Genomic DNA, 15,366 nt, shown 5'->3' with positions numbered 1-15,366 from the left:
ATTTCACACTTGGTTTCATAGGTCTTGACCTTTCAAAACAGTTTGATCAAGTCAGCACCTCCACTGGACTCCATAGTTGTTGGTAGAAAGTGTTGAAGGTCTTTGGCACTCTGTAAGTTGTGGGTTTTCTGGCTTTTCATGCTAACTACCATGTTAGTGGAAAAGCTACAGGGAAACTTTCTTTTCTCGAGCCTGAGTAGCTCAGACGGTAGAGCATCAGACTTTTAATCTGAGGGTCCAGGGTTCAAGTCCCTGTTCAGGCTCTGTCTCTTTTGCTGCTTCAGTCCTTACACTGTAAATTGTTGAGTTCAAGTCAAACCCAAACTGTCTCAGGCATAGTTCTAAAATGTGCTCACTTGCAGCCTTAGTTGGACTCAAACTACTCACGTGGGACCTTGGTTTGAACCAATTTCAGACTTGGTTTCATGGATCTTAACCTTTCAAAACAGGTGGGTTAAGTCAGCACCTCATAGTATTTGGGAGAAAGTGTTGACGGCCCTCAACAGAACTGATAAATAGTGGATTTGCTAAATATGCAAAATAGTCAAAAGCCTCGGGCGTATCCTCCTCGTAAAGCCTGGTGGATCAGTTGGCAGAGAATCAGACCTCTAATCTAAGTTCACATCACATGAGGGGATAAAAGCATTACTAGCAAGAAGGTTTTTAATGACGCTTTATGGTCAAGTCAACACCTCAACTGGACTTTATAGTAGTTGATAGAAAGTGCTGAAGGTCTTCGGCACTCTTAGTAAGTTGTGGATTTTCTGGCTTTCATGCCAACTACCATGTTAGTGGAAAAACTACAGGAAAATCGTTGTTTTAGAGCCTGAGTAGCTCAGACGGTAGAGTATCAGACTTTTAGTATGAGGGTCAAGGATTCAAGTCCCTGTTCAGGTGCTCAAGTTTGCCTGTCTCTACAGTACAAATGCATGGGTAAAGTAAAACACCAAGTAACTGAGCCTCCATGCTGATGTCCTCTCGGTTGTGGGCCTTCATCTTTGCAGAGGTCAATAGTATGTACTATGTACTGTTAAAAGCACCACATCAGATGGATTTTCATGGATCTTATTCTGTCAAGAGCAGTCTGTTGAAGTTGGCGCCTCCAGTGGCCACCTGTAGTCAGTGAAAGGTCCCTGGAACACATGACGAATTTGGGTTTTGACTGCTTGTATTTTATTAACTTCTCACATCGGTTTTACCTTTAGCAAGCCATCGCTGCTGTCTGTTAGCTTTGGCTGATGTTTCTGCTGTGTCATTCCTAGTTACGACTCCAACATGGACGACAGCAGAGACAACAAGAAGAACCGATTCTCCAACACGATGGCCTTCATGGAGGAGTATCTCAACAACGTCCTGCACGACGAGGTTCCGTTCCACAACGAGGAGAAAAACAAGCTAACGTACGAGGTCGGCTGATATCTCCTCCCTCGTTTCACAGCTTCCTCCATCCTCCGGTGGTCCTCTGTCCCATGACTTCTCCTGTTTCCTCCAGGTGGTGAGCTTGGCCAGACATTTGATCTACTTCGGTTTCTACAGCTTCTTCGAGCTGCTCAGACTCACCAGAACCCTGCTGGGCATCATCGACTGCAGGCCGAACCCAGGACACGCCGGCGTCTTGTTCCACGATGACGCTTCAGGTAGCTGATCCAAACACGTGATGTAGCTCCATCAGTAGACGCCTGCAGGACGCTGCTGCATCACTTCAGGGTTTCAGGCAGTTTTATGGTCACAGCTAATGTTGGCAGGGATTTATTTCTCTGTAGCTGTTGTAGGTCTGTGGAGACGTTCTGGTTTTATTTTGTCCCTTTTTTAGTTGTTTGTCTTTTCATTCCTTGTTCTCTCTACACTCTATTTTCAATAGTTTTGTCTCGGTTTGTAGTTATTTCTTCTCTCTCTCTGGTCATTTTGTCTTCTTAAGGTTCTACTGTGAATCTTTTATGGTATTTTTTTAAATGTTGTTGTTGTTTTCTCTGTTTTGTGGCCCTCGTTGGTCTCTGTGCTATCACCTGAGTTTCTGTCTGGTAGTTTTTCTTCTCTCTGCATTCATGTCGTCTTTGTTTTTCTCAGTCATTTTGCGTCTTTTTGCAGATCTGGTGTTTTCAGATGGTTGCTTGTCTCCATCTTTAGTCCTTTTTCTCTCTTTCTGGTTGTTTTGTGTTTCTTTGCATTTATTTTTAACGTCTTTCTCGTCATCTGGTGTCTCTTTCCGGTAGCTTTGTTCCTTCTCTGTTTGTGTTCATTGTGTCTCTTGGTTTTGGGTCATCTTGTGGGTCTCTTGTATCTGTTGGTGTCGTTTTGCGTCTCCTGATCCTTCTGCGTTTTCAGTGATCCTTCCTGTCGGGTTATTAATGGTCTGCTCTGTCTGAAGGGAAGAATGTGAAGCGCTCCATACATGGGATGGGTCAGATGATGTCCACCATGGTCCTCAACAGGAAACAGTCCATATTTGGAGGTGCAGGGGCCAGAGGGGCGGGGCTGGGGGCGGGGCTTGTGCTTGATGGACAAAGAGGCAGTAAAGACAGCATTGACAAGATGGACCTGACGGTGATGGACACCAAGCTGAAGATACTGGAGATACTGCAGGTAACCGACACAAACAGGGTAGTCAGACGGGTTATAGACCAACGAGCGCTTTGTCTGGCTCAGTCTGACGTCACATAACAGACCTGCTATCTTAGATTAAACGACTCTAAATAATGGTGCAGGTAGTTTAAAAATAAAGCATTTATATTAAAATCCATCGACGTGTGTTTAGATAAAGATAGCATGAGCCGGTTGAATGGTTTCCCTTTATCACAGTTTAAATACGTCGTCTTCTAACCTGAACTCTGCTCGTCTTCAGTTCATCTTGAACGTCCGTCTGGACTACCGCCTCTCCTTCCTGCTGTCCGTCTTTAAGAAGGAGTTTGTGGACGTTTATCCGATGGCTGATGCCGACGCCACCACCAATATGGAGCAAGCAGGTACAAAAAACAAAGGTTTTAAGCTGAGATTGAGGCAGCTTTTACTGATCGGCGTTGGCACAAACCTAAACCTGGTCCTTCATCAACTTACGCTGTCACGCAGGTGTCATAAATCTGAATAATTTATCAGTGACTGATCAGGTCATAAAACAGATTCAGCGCTCTGGACGTTGTCTGGCGGTAACGCTGCTGATTTAAACCTCAGACACGTGGTGGAGATGTAGGATCACTGCATAATACGCATCACAAAAGACTTCATCATGGTCCCTTTAATAAAATGCCCCAACAAATCTAAAACACGAACAGCTTTGTGATCAGTTCTCATGTCAGTGCTCAGCATCTGCTGATACAGGAAAAGAAAAAAGGTGCATCCCAACATACTTCGCCAAGAAAGTGAAGCCAAAGCAGTGAAATTATCTGTTTTATTGTTATAACATGGAGCTCAGGGTTGTTTTAACCGTTTAACTCCCTGGTGTAGAAACCATCAGCGCCCTGTCACATCTGAACTTATCCAGGTTGTCTTCTCCTGACCAGATCCTTGCTGGTGTTGGATCTGCTCTCAGATGGACATCACTCTGGATAAAAACATCTGCTGATGAAACTGTAGACTTGTATAAACCAGACAGGTGTTTAACAGGTTCGTCCAGTGAAGAAGTCGACGGCTATAACTCTGATTTACAGTTTTGATCAGGTGGAAGTAAACGCATCATGTTCGGCTGAAGGTTCTCTGATCTTTCTGATGTGAGGATGTTTCTGCTGCTGGAAGTTAAAAACACAGCTCAGGGCTTGATTTCCCTCCAGACTTTCAGCGTTTTAATAAACTTATTTGAACGTTTTCCTGATTCTAATGACAACCTGTGGTTTTAATCATGTACACGACCTGCGCTGTTTGATGAAGGTGTGTTTTGTTGCTTCTCCCAACGCCTCCAGAAGTCCCGGTCACCTTGATGACGACAGGTAGACGTTTTAGAGCGATAAGATCAGAAACCTGTTCATGTCTGTGTAGGTTCTAAGTCATCCAGGGCTTGGTAACGCTAGGAGCTTCAGTAGAGTTCTGAAGGACTGAAGACGCCTTTGGATGAAGCTGGAACGTCTTCAGGAACCTCAAAATGCAGATGCTTTCTACTGAAGCTCCTAGTTACACCTGTTCATACCTCATGTTACCTGAAAGTAGAACAAATGAGCAATCTGTGTGTCCATGAATCGTCTCATCACCTTCTGTGAATTTGCCTTTTTGTCCCACCTCAGCCACCATCAACCTGCAGCACATTGGAGAGCAGGCGGAGGCCATGTTTGGAGTCGGGTACGTGATGGAGGACACACACGCTGATTCATGTTTTTTTGGGTTTGTTAAAAATGAAGATGCACAAGGTTTGTTGTGTGGTTGTGTGCAGTAAAGGAAACAGCATCCTGGAGGTGGACGATGAAGGCGGTCGCATGTTCCTGCGGGTTCTGATCCACCTCACCATGCACGACTACGCTCCTCTGGTGTCTGGAGCTCTGCAGCTGCTCTTCAGGCACTTCAGCCAGAGACAGGAAGTCCTGCACACCTTCAAACAGGTGCACACAGCATCCGAAAATTTCAGCTAAAACAGAATCCAACATGGCTGGACACTAAAGCAGTAAATGTGTGTTTGCCTCTCAGAATGCTTGGCCAGGACAGCTTCAGGGTTTGGGGCTAAAGTCGCTGTTCAGGGGAATCGTTTCCTGTAGATCCAGTGGGTTTGGTAACTTTGGTCATAACCTCACATTGCTGAAGTTTGATCGGATTTACACTGTGTTTGCTTGTGTTTACTGGTTTCCAAGCCTCTCGGAGCCTGAGTAGCTCAGTTTGTAGTGCATCAGACTTTTAATTTTAGGGTCCAGGGTTCAAGTCCCTATTCAGGCGGTTTCTTTACTGTATGAGCCACCTTGCAGCTGCCCCAACCTCTAGTCTGTGAAGCAGCATTTGAGTTCAAGAACAAAAAAGGAGAGATAGTGAGTGACTTGGTTCAGCAGGCAAAGTGCAGTATCATCAGCGTACAGAGTTTGTAGACGGTGATGCTGTTTCTGACTGAGGTAACTTCAGGTTCAGCTTTGGGTGGTTAGGACGGTGGTTCCCTTCCTACCGGGTACATCACCGTGGTAACCCATGCTGAACACCTGACCTACCTCATGGTGGGTTGTGTTCATATTAAACCTGCTACTGACCTATCGCTTCTGCATCACCATAGCTCAGTGCGCACATCTTGAGAGGGGAAGGTCAGAATGTTAGAGCTGCTAGAGATTTCAGGACACGTCACTGTTCTGTCTGCCAGGTTGACTTACCGAGCTGATGACCAGCTTTGTTAGGTTCAGGAAACCCAGATAATGAAAAGATACCCTGGACATGTTGAACCGGGTTCGTAGTGCAGACCTCTGGTAGTGTCCTTTCTTCAAGCTTGTGATTAGCAAACATGGCTTCAGGGTTTCGTTCATACCACCACCTGTTGGTGTGGCTCTTGTCTAGTCCATCAGGTTACTCAGGATGGAGACGAGTCCGGACATTTTGATTCCCACTTTAGTAATTAATTGTTTTATCACAATTCTCAGGCTCTATTCTTGACTGGATGGGTTAGATAACCAGCAGTCCTCTAAAAAAAGGGATGGCTGTGGTGACTTGAAGTGTTGAAGCCTGTCAGAGCCTGAGTAGCTCAGATGGTAGAGCATCAGACTTTTAATCTGAGGGTCCAGAGTTCAAGTCCCTGCTCAGGTGAGGCACTGTCTCTCTATGAGGTGCTCATAATCTCTTGGGGAAACACAAATGGTATTGGAATGAAAGTAGCCAGAGGGATGTGTGGACTTGGACAGAGAAGGAGCTCCGGTACACTTAATAAATCAAGTGTAGTTCTACTTGATTCTAGGCCGATGTCAGAGAGTTCTGACAGAATATTATTGACAATCCACCAACCTGCTCATTCGTGGTGAATCATTTTGAGTCAAAGTTGAACCGTCACATTAACCCTCAATTTTTTTTCCTTGTTTCTGCAGGTCCAGCTGCTGATCTCGGCTCAGGATGTGGAGAACTACAAGCTGATCAAGGCGGATCTGGACCGACTCAGGACGCTGGTGGAGAAGTCTGAACTCTGGGTGGAGAAGAAGAGTTCTGGTGGAGGCGACGGGAAGAAGGACAAGAAAGACAAGAAAGAGAAAGGAGAGGTGAGGAGCAGCGAGGTGGTGGTGATGATCAAGCTCAACAATTGTTAAGTGGATACGAGTTAAATGTTCCGAGTCTTTTCCCAGGGACTCGTTACCTGTCGACCACCAGACTTTTAATTAATCTGTTCACGTGAATACTTTGACATTCTGTTTTTTAGTTTATCAGAATCAGATCAGACACAGCATGTTGTATAGACGTAAACTTAAAGGAGAAGAAAGATGTGGAGGTAAAGTACAGTATCATCAGCAAACAGCTTTAGTTTAAAGAGTTCATACAAGGAGCTGAGGTTAATGTTGCTTCACAAATACTGTCTTTTCAGGAATGTTTAGCAGCTGATCTTCATGTCCAGATGTAACATTGGCATCTGCTGTAAACAGCTTTATAACTGCTAGCTGTGTTTAACGACAAACTAATTCAAATTTACACCAACATAAAATCCATTTTCTTAAAAAACACTAACTTCTATTAACCATCACAGTGCTACTAATGAAACCAAACAGAGATATACTTTTTAAACTCTTGCGTCCTGGTTCTGCAGTTGCCTGGTTTGGGGTTTTGTAGGTCTCGGTGGGCTACATGGGTTCATAGTTCTTGTTTCTATTGTGACATCAAGGCTTCAACACTTTCACTATTTTATCACTTTTATGTACAATTGCTCAGCAGACCAATGAAAGCAACGACCTAGTAAACAACAAACGGACTGTGTTCTGTCCCGGCTGTGTGTCTCAGCTGCCTAGAGTGAACACTGTGGTATCTGCTGTCATTCTCCTGGACAGCACTGAGCTATTTCCATGGACTGACTCAGACAGCTTGTTCACTTCCTGCCACTTGTGGGGACAATGTGTGCTGCTGTTTTTCATAGATATACAGTAGATTGCCAGCTTTGTGCTTTTTTAAATTCTGCCTACAAACCTCCCAGAAGTGGATTGTTTTCATGACTAATTGGAAATCTGGGCTGTGATTTAAACAACTTAGTTCAGGTCAGTTTTATTCAGCAATTACAACACCTCCGGGTCCTTCACACAGTGAGGTGAACCGCTGGATCTGTTGGCTTTCTCTCTATAACGTAACAGAAAAGGTGTTTGTCCTCCAGGAAGTGTGTTAACCCTTTTTAGAAAAAGTCACATCTTCCCGACTGAGACCATAAACTCATGAGGAAACTGTTTACTGAGGTAACAAATCAAGTGAGAAGTAGGGATATTCTCTCATAGATTTGACTTATTTAGCAACCAAGGGAGTCGCCCCCTGCTGGCTGCTGGACACAATACAGGTTTAATTCATATCAGAGGCTACGTCCATCTTTTCTGTACAGATAATGTGGGACCTGAGGCCTGTTGTGTGTTCTTTAGTGTTTGTGGACGTCAGTGTGTCCAGAGTTTACGGTTGTGTTGGTTTGTTCACATCTGCTGTCCGTCTTCAGCGTATTCATCCATCTATCCATCTTCTCCTGCTTATCCGGAGTCGGGTCGCGGAGGCAGCAGCCTTAGCAAAGCCGCCCAGACTTCCCGATCCGCACACACCTCCTCCAGCTCTTCCGGGGGGACCCCTAGGCGTTCCCAGGCCAGCTGGGAGACATAGTCCCTCCAGCGTGTCCTGGGTCTTCCCCGAGGCCTCCTTCCGGTGGGACGCGCCCGGAGCACCTCCCCAGGGAGGCGTCCAGGAGGCATCCGGAAAAGATGCCCGAGCCACCTCAGCTGGCTCCTGTCGACATGGAGGAGCAGCGGCTCTACTCCGAGCTCCTCCCGGTGACCGAGCTCCTCATCCTATCTCTAAGGGAGCGCCCGGCCACCCTGCAGAGGAAACTCATTTCGGCCACTTGTATCCGCCATCTCGTTCTTTCGGTCATTATTCAGCGTATTCAGTGTCTATAAATTCGATTTAAATGTTGACCAGGGTCACCAACACCTGTACTGTAGTGAATAATAGATTATAGTGTGTGTAACGTGGCACCAGAGAGAACTGCTGTCTTACTGTCTGCTTCCTGCAGGGGGCGTCGGAGGAAGCAACGCCTAAGAAGGAGAAACTGGACAAGGGCAACGAGAACTACCAGAAGGTCAAAGAGGTGAGAAACACTCGTGTTTTATGTCCTTGTTTTTCCTCCACTGTTGATGTTTCTGCACAACAGCTAACTCGGTTAACTCTTTGAGCTGAAGTTGTTTTGTTGAACAGACTCATAACTGCTGGTAAAAGAAACTAAAAATAAACAATAATGGGCCCGACAGTGAGCCCTGAGGGACACCACAAGTAAATAACACGCTGATACTTCTTCTCCAGTTAGCTTCCTACATTTATATCTCCAGTCTTTCACACGGTCAGCATGAAGCTGTGAGTGGATGTTCACGTTTTCTTCGTCCTGAGGAAACAGCGACGTTAAAAATGAACCTGAGCGTTTTCATGTTAAGCCTCATTTATATTCACTTCAAGTTATTATTCGTAAACTGTATTTTTATGAGGCAGTCGGTTATTTTCTGGGAGAGCAGAAGATTAAAAGCAGCTTTTCTCGAGTGTGTGAAGGACTGCTGTGTTCTCTGTAGATCCTGGAGAGGCTGAACAAGATGTGCAGCAGTGGAGTTTGGAAGAAGCAGCAGAGGCTGCTGAAGAACATGGGCGCTCATAAAGTAATGCTGGACCTGCTGCAGGTGTCCTACGACCAGGTGAGAACTGGATCCCTAAACATCAGAGAATCATGTAAAGAACAGAGTCTGATGGGAACATGTTGGAGGTAGAGGAGAACCAATCAGATGGATGTGTTTCTCTGTGTGCAGAACGACGTGAAGATGCAGGAGATCATCAGGTACACCCACCTGTTCCTGCAGAAGTTCTGCATGGGAAACCAGGAGAACCAGACGCTGCTGCACAAGAACCTCACCCTGTTCCTGAACCCCGGGGTAGGCTGCTCTGGTGGCCGCTGGCTCCAGTCAGAGGCCTCCAGCCCAACATCTCACAGTCTGTTACTGACATGAACCATTTCTGTGCTTCAAGAGTTTGTTGTAGTGGCTCGATTTTTATTCTGACTTCAAGAAAACTACCAAGCTGGTTGTGTTCCTTCACTGCCAGATACAACTGTAACTCACTACAACTCCAAACTGAGGTGACTTTAAGTCTGAAGCACCTTTAACTTGAACTTCTGACAGTTTGTTACTGACGTGAAGCTGACGAGCTGAAATCTGAGACTTTCACTAGTTTTAAGGTTTAATTGTTGTTTGTCAAGAAAACTTTTCAGCTCATGTTTGTGCACCGTTCTGGCAGGTTTGTTTTACTTTTAAAGGTTTTTGGCCTGGAGATGTCCAGGGATCTTCTAAAGAGCCTGAAACAGTTCATCTGATGGTCACATCGTGAAAATGAACCAATAAGAGTCTTTGGACCAAATAAAGAACCACCAAGACGTCACAATGACCTTTAAACAAATGCTTTTACTAGTTTCTGACACAATAAAACAGTTTGGATGCAGCCCTTACCTCTGAGTAGATGATGGCCACTGACCAGATGTTGGACTCACATGTTGACTGTTGCAGCTCCTGGAGGCGGAGACGGTTCAGCACATCTTCAGCAACAACTACCAGCTGTGCAGCGAGATCTCAGAGAGCGTCCTGCAGCACTTCATCCACTGCCTGGCCACGCACGGCCGCCACGTCCAGTACCTCAACTTCCTCCACACCATCATCAAGGCCGAGGGGAAGTACGTGAAGAAGTGTCAGGACATGATCATGACCGAGGTGAGGCCACGCCGCTGACAGCACAGCTCCTCGGTGCGTTTGTGCAGCGGACGAGTTCACTTTGTGATTTCTGCTCGCAGCTGACGAACGCAGGCGAGGACGTGGTGGTCTTCTACAACGACAAGGCCTCCTTCAACGTGATGCTGGAGCTGATGGCGGAGAGCAGGGAGGGCGTCGGCGAGAACAGCCCGCTCAGGTAACCCCGACACGCCGACATCAGGACGTAGCGTCTGGGTGGAGTCCACCAGGAACACAACAGGACATCTCATTCTGTCCACGCTAACGTGGTTAGAGAGCAGATGTGTGTTTGACCAGAGTCTCCGAGTACGGAGTAGCATCACAGAATACAGGAAAAGACTTCAAGTACTTCAAGTCTCCTCAGAAAATGTTCCATTTAAGATGCAAAGTTTCAGCTCAGGCATAGAGAAGTTGGCTGTGTGATCCAGAGAGCGACTCAGTGTTCAGTAGAGTGAAGTAGCCGTTGCTGCTTAACTCCCACAATGCTCTCTGCTGCCACCATGAGCTGTAGAAGTCTCTTAACCCTTCTCCACCCAGAAGAACCAGGTGCTGGTTCCAGGGTTTAGTTGGTTCCCGTCTAAGAACCTGGTTGCTTCTCCATCAGCCAGGAGCCCAGTCAGAACCGTACGTCACTGCATACGGAGCCGTTTACTGAACAACGCTGGCGCCACACAGAAGTCCACACAGGAGTCCAGACGGACTTTGGTACCGGTGTGACCCACTTTCTCATCTGGTCTCACCTCCCACCTGGTCACAGGAGAAACATCTGACCTGCTGAACATGTTCTTATCCATAGACGCTACAGTTTACGATGTTCCCTGAACGCCCCACATAGCAGGCTGCGCTAGCTGCTGCTGGTGGCCGCGGTGCTCAGACCGGTGTGAGACCAGAGATGACTTTAACAGAGTGAACCAGGAGGTTCTGGTGTCACATCTGTCCAGCATGAAGCCCAGTGATTGTTCTCATGCGGTTCTGTCAGATTAGTCGTAGCAACTGGACCTGCTTGAGTTCCTTGAAGACGTTCCACCTTCATCCAGGAGGCTTCATCAGTTCTGACTGACTAGTTGGAGTTCCACAGACTGATATCCTGAAGGAGACGTCAACACCTGAGTTTCGGGTTCAATTGGGGGTTTGTTGCTCCTCCCCCTCGTTATGCGTGTCGTTAGTGCTCCCCCTGCAGTGGGGTTCGTTAGGGTCTTTTGTAAAGGGCTCCACCTGGTGGAACAACCAGGTACTACAGTTAATCTACATGGCAACGGATGAATTGGGGCAAAGAAACTTGATTAAAACATCCCTTTTTAAATACAAATATTTGATTATGAAGCATCTCTAACTTGAGATTCTGACATTTTGTAACTTATGTGAAGATAAACAAGCTGAAATCTGAGACTTTATACGAGTTTTAGGGTTTGAGGACACTTGAGCTTTCGTTTCCAGGAGGTTTTTGATGCTCAGCTGCTGTGTTTCAGGTACCACATCTCTCTGGTGGAGCTGCTGGCTGCCTGTGCAGAAGGAAAGAATGTCTACACTGAGATCAAGTGCACATCGCTGCTGCCTCTGGAGGACGTGGTCCGAGTGGTGACGCATGAGGACTGCATCACCGAGGTACTCTGCTGGTTTGTACGATCAGCTGTCAGGAGCTTCAGCTGCTAAAGCTAACGTGTCTGTGGGCATCTGCAGGTGAAAATCGCCTACGTGAACTTTGTGAATCACTGCTACGTGGACACGGAGGTGGAGATGAAGGAGATCTACACGTCCAACCACATCTGGAAGCTGTTTGAGGACTTCACGGTGGACATGGCCCGGGTAGCTACAGCACCAGAACATTTAGCTGGACTGAGCTAGCATCACAGTCTGACCTGTGGCCGTAATATGAAGAACGTTACAGCAGAGAAAGTTCTGAGACAATAAGAGCTGTCTTCGTTTATACTGTAGAAACAGAGCTAGCTGGTTCTGCTAAAGGCTACTGGCTAAAGCTAGCTGTCTGACCTACCACATATTATCTTGTGTTCCAATCTTGGTTCATTGAATAAACCCTCGTCTTGGTACTAATAGACAATAGGAACCTTAAACGCTCCACATCCTTCAGTATTTACATGTTTGTTGATTATCTGTTGGGTCTGTTGCTGGTATTTAGCATCCTCTGCTAGCTTCAGTGGTTTCTGAGGACCGACTCGCCTGACCTGTTTCTGTAACAATGACTTTCACTCTGCAGGTTTGTAATAAACGAGAGAAGCGTCTGTCCGACCCGATCCTGGAGAAGTACATCATCAACGTGGTGTTCGACACCATCAACGCCTTCTTCAGCTCGCCATTCTCTGAAAACAGCACGTCTCTGCAGGTTGGCGTTTAGCGTTTAGGGTCACTGTGGTTCCTGTTGTTCTGGGTTTGGTCTAACCATCTGTCTCCATCAGACTCATCACACCATCGTGACTCAGCTGCTGCAGTCCTCCGTCCGCCTGCTCGACTGTCCGTGGCTGCAGCAGCAGCACCGAGGCCAGGTGGAGGCCTGCATCAAGACGCTGGCCATGACAGGTGACGGGTCGGTCTGGTGCTGCCGGGTCACCGTTTACTACCATCTACTGCTATAGCTGACCACTTAGCACTTGAACTATCATTTGGGATTCAAGGCCTTCATTTGTCACAAACACAGTTATACGCGGTGTAACGCTCAGTGAAATGCAGGATGCACATCTTCCAGACCGAAACAAGAAAAATAATAATAACTATTAAAGCCCTCTGAGAGCTCAGACCTCCTCCCAGCAGCTCATCTCCACCATGTTGTGATGTCCAGCAGATGTTAAAGTCCTGATTCATTTATCTACACTGTCATGGAGAAGCAGAACATAGCTTTAGCATTGAGTTAGCATTGATATAATTAATAACAAGCTGACGGAGTGATGGACGCTTGTTCTGGACTCTACAATATTTGGTACACTGATGGTATTTCTGCAGTTACTTACTGGCTTCAAACTGTTAGCTCACGCTATGCTAGGTTAGCATAACCGCAGCGATGTTATTGCTAACATAAACAAACAGGGAGTAGCTTAAGCTAGGTTAGCACAGCTTTCGCAACGGAAATGAAAAGCATGTGTTTTAGCTAACTATTGAATGCCTTTAGGTCACCGTTAACACTTTTAACTCAATATTTAATCCTTTTAATGAGCTGTTTCTCACTTTGAGCTAACTATTTAATACCTTTATCGAACCATTTCTTCCTTTTTTCCAATTATTCAAAATGTGAGATTAAAGCCATGATATTTTGTCAAAACCATTACTTCAACGTCTCTTAAATATTTGCCAAAAACAACCCAGTCTCCTCCCTGAACCGTTAGCGACTTCGCTGTGATCAGCTGAACTGCAGGCAGCGTTTATAAAGAATGAACTAGCTTAAAGTGGAACCAGTCCAACATGAGGAGACGACGTGAGCTCCAGTGTTGGAACGTCTGTTTAGTATTTCTGTGAAATAAATCAAAGAAGCGTTTGTTCTTTCTGGTTGGTCTCGTTCTGGGTTCTTGGTTCTGTTCCACAGCGGTGCAGGACTTTATCTTTGCTGGGTGTAGGCGGTTGATTTGCTGGTTTAAAGTTCCCTTCTGTCTGGTTTTAGCGAAGAGCCGCTCCATCGCTCTTCCTCTGGACCTGGAGGCTCAGATCAGCTCCATGTTGTCCAGCTCGGCTCTCAACTCTCTGTCGCGATCGAACCCCAACTACAAGTCATTGTCCCGTTCCTCGAGGCCCTCGGCTCCCAGCAACCCCTGGGACTACAAGAACATCATCGAGAAGCTGCAGGTACGAAGCAGCAAACCCGACAGGACACGATGTGTTGGTCGGGATGAGCTGGTCTGTCGTCCAGGCGTTCCTCTGCTTTATATCACTGTTAATGGAAGACCTGTTGGGTTTTGGACAGTTTGAAAGATGGACAACACCAAAGTCAGCTACAGATACTGATCGATGGAAAACAGGAAGCAATAAATAGAAGCCTTCTCTTTCAAAAGTGTTTCAGACTGCAGCAGAGTCTGGTGTCTTCCAGTTTATGATCTGGTTTTAGTCCAGTGGAGGTGATCTGCTGGCTTTAAGTCACATGAATCAAGTACAGACATCATATATAAATGAATAGAAACAGACATGACTTTACATGAATGAGCTTTTATTTCGTTGTGTCTGTATTTAGACTCTGAAGGTTTTGGTTGAATGATGTGGTGTCCTGTTTATTTCTGTATTCGTGGTTTCTGTTCCCTCGCCGTGGCGCTCAGGACATCATCAACACTCTGGAGGAGCGCCTGAAGCCGCTGGTGGACGCCGAGCTGTCGGTCCTGGTGGACGTCCTGCACCAGCCCGAGCTGCTGTTCCTGGAGGGGACGGACGCTCGGCAGCGCTGCGAGTCTGGAGGCTTCATCTCCAAGTAGGTGTGAGTCCAGCGCCGCCGGCAGACGGCCGGCCGGACCGAGGCTTGATGGGACATGTGTTGTATGCAGGTTGATCCAGCACACCAAGGCCCTGATGTCCGCCGAGGAGAAGCTGTGCATCAAAGTGCTGCGGACGCTGCAGGAGATGCTGATCAGGACGCTGGACTTCGACGAGAAAGTCAGTTACTGATGAACGAGGTGGACGTCGTGGTTCTGTGTCTCTGGTTGTTTCCTTCAGCTCTCGCATGTTTTCGTTCCTGCTGATGTTTTCAGTCTATTTTCTTCTCACACGTGTCGTCTTCTCGTCTCTTTGCTGTCGTCGTCCTTCAGTCCTGTTTTGAGTTTCGGTTGTTTCGCGTCTCTTTATGGTCGTTTTTTATTTCTGTGATTGTTTTGTTTCTTTATAAAGTTTTCACATTCGTCGAGTTGTTTGTCTTCTGTAGACTCAGAGCTTCCTCAGCTTCCAGGTGTTTGATTCATTAATGACCTTAAATCAGTTCTCGACAACTAAAGTCATTTCCCAGCTGTCCACGTCTCAGTGTTCCTCCAGTCAAAGATAATGAACTCGTCCATGACACTGAGGTAAACTACGGAGGTCTGACTGACTTCCTGTTGGTCTGTTTCAGGGAATCTCACTGCGGAAGGTTTTGCTGCAGAACTACCTGTTTCCAAACAGGAAGAACAACCCGAAGAACGACTTGGCTGAACTCGGAGCTTCAGGTGAACGGAAGCGTCTGTCTCGTTTAGGAACTGTTTCTACGTCTCTGTGCAACACGAAGCTCAGCGGCGCTCAGAGGAAACTGTTTAGACGACGACAAAGAGATTAAAAGAGATGCGACATAAACGTACAGAAAAGCTGATAATAATATAAATATGTGTAGCAATACAGGTATTCATAAAAAAACGTTGAACTGAAAGAATAAATGTAGAAATGGATAAATAAAGAAAATAACTAAACATAAAAATGTATAAATACTGAACCAATTAAAGCCGCAAGCGGCGATGGACGGGTCCTCGCCCTACGCTTGTCGGCCTTCGTGCACGGCGGGGTGTGGGGCAAACCTGCTCCAGGCGGGACTGTGATC

General features: G+C 46.5%; 1 protein-coding gene and 2 non-coding genes across 3 annotated transcripts in view; all 3 read left to right on the top strand.

The window, feature by feature from the left end:
- LOC103362480 (inositol 1,4,5-trisphosphate receptor type 3-like) overlaps window positions 1–15,235 on the top strand; it is a 41,650-nt gene extending 26,415 nt beyond the window's left edge. The window contains exons 21-40 of the mRNA XM_008288844.1: window positions 1,263–1,407; window positions 1,493–1,637; window positions 2,369–2,583; window positions 2,843–2,963; window positions 4,212–4,266; window positions 4,358–4,523; window positions 5,973–6,140; window positions 8,129–8,203; window positions 8,676–8,795; window positions 8,907–9,029; window positions 9,657–9,857; window positions 9,938–10,053; window positions 11,345–11,480; window positions 11,556–11,681; window positions 12,091–12,216; window positions 12,290–12,410; window positions 13,483–13,664; window positions 14,129–14,277; window positions 14,351–14,459; window positions 14,908–15,235. Of these exons, the coding sequence (XP_008287066.1) occupies window positions 1,263–1,407; window positions 1,493–1,637; window positions 2,369–2,583; window positions 2,843–2,963; window positions 4,212–4,266; window positions 4,358–4,523; window positions 5,973–6,140; window positions 8,129–8,203; window positions 8,676–8,795; window positions 8,907–9,029; window positions 9,657–9,857; window positions 9,938–10,053; window positions 11,345–11,480; window positions 11,556–11,681; window positions 12,091–12,216; window positions 12,290–12,410; window positions 13,483–13,664; window positions 14,129–14,277; window positions 14,351–14,459; window positions 14,908–15,108 (2,800 nt within the window). The 3' untranslated portion in view covers window positions 15,109–15,235. The remainder of the gene's footprint in view (window positions 1–1,262; window positions 1,408–1,492; window positions 1,638–2,368; window positions 2,584–2,842; window positions 2,964–4,211; window positions 4,267–4,357; window positions 4,524–5,972; window positions 6,141–8,128; window positions 8,204–8,675; window positions 8,796–8,906; window positions 9,030–9,656; window positions 9,858–9,937; window positions 10,054–11,344; window positions 11,481–11,555; window positions 11,682–12,090; window positions 12,217–12,289; window positions 12,411–13,482; window positions 13,665–14,128; window positions 14,278–14,350; window positions 14,460–14,907) is intronic.
- On the top strand, window positions 191–263 carry trnak-uuu (transfer RNA lysine (anticodon UUU)). The gene has a single exon. It is a non-coding gene; the product is annotated as a tRNA-Lys (tRNA).
- trnak-uuu (transfer RNA lysine (anticodon UUU)) lies at window positions 5,625–5,697 on the top strand. The gene has a single exon. It is a non-coding gene; the product is annotated as a tRNA-Lys (tRNA).
- Window positions 15,236–15,366: the final 131 nt, after the last annotated feature.

The sequence above is a fragment of the Stegastes partitus genome, unplaced genomic scaffold, assembly GCF_000690725.1.
Source record: "Stegastes partitus isolate 25-593 unplaced genomic scaffold, Stegastes_partitus-1.0.2 Scaffold577, whole genome shotgun sequence".
Lineage (NCBI taxonomy): Eukaryota > Metazoa > Chordata > Actinopteri > Pomacentridae > Stegastes > Stegastes partitus.
The sequence above is the reverse complement of the archived record's forward strand: the minus strand, read 5'-3'. Positions and strand labels throughout refer to the sequence as shown.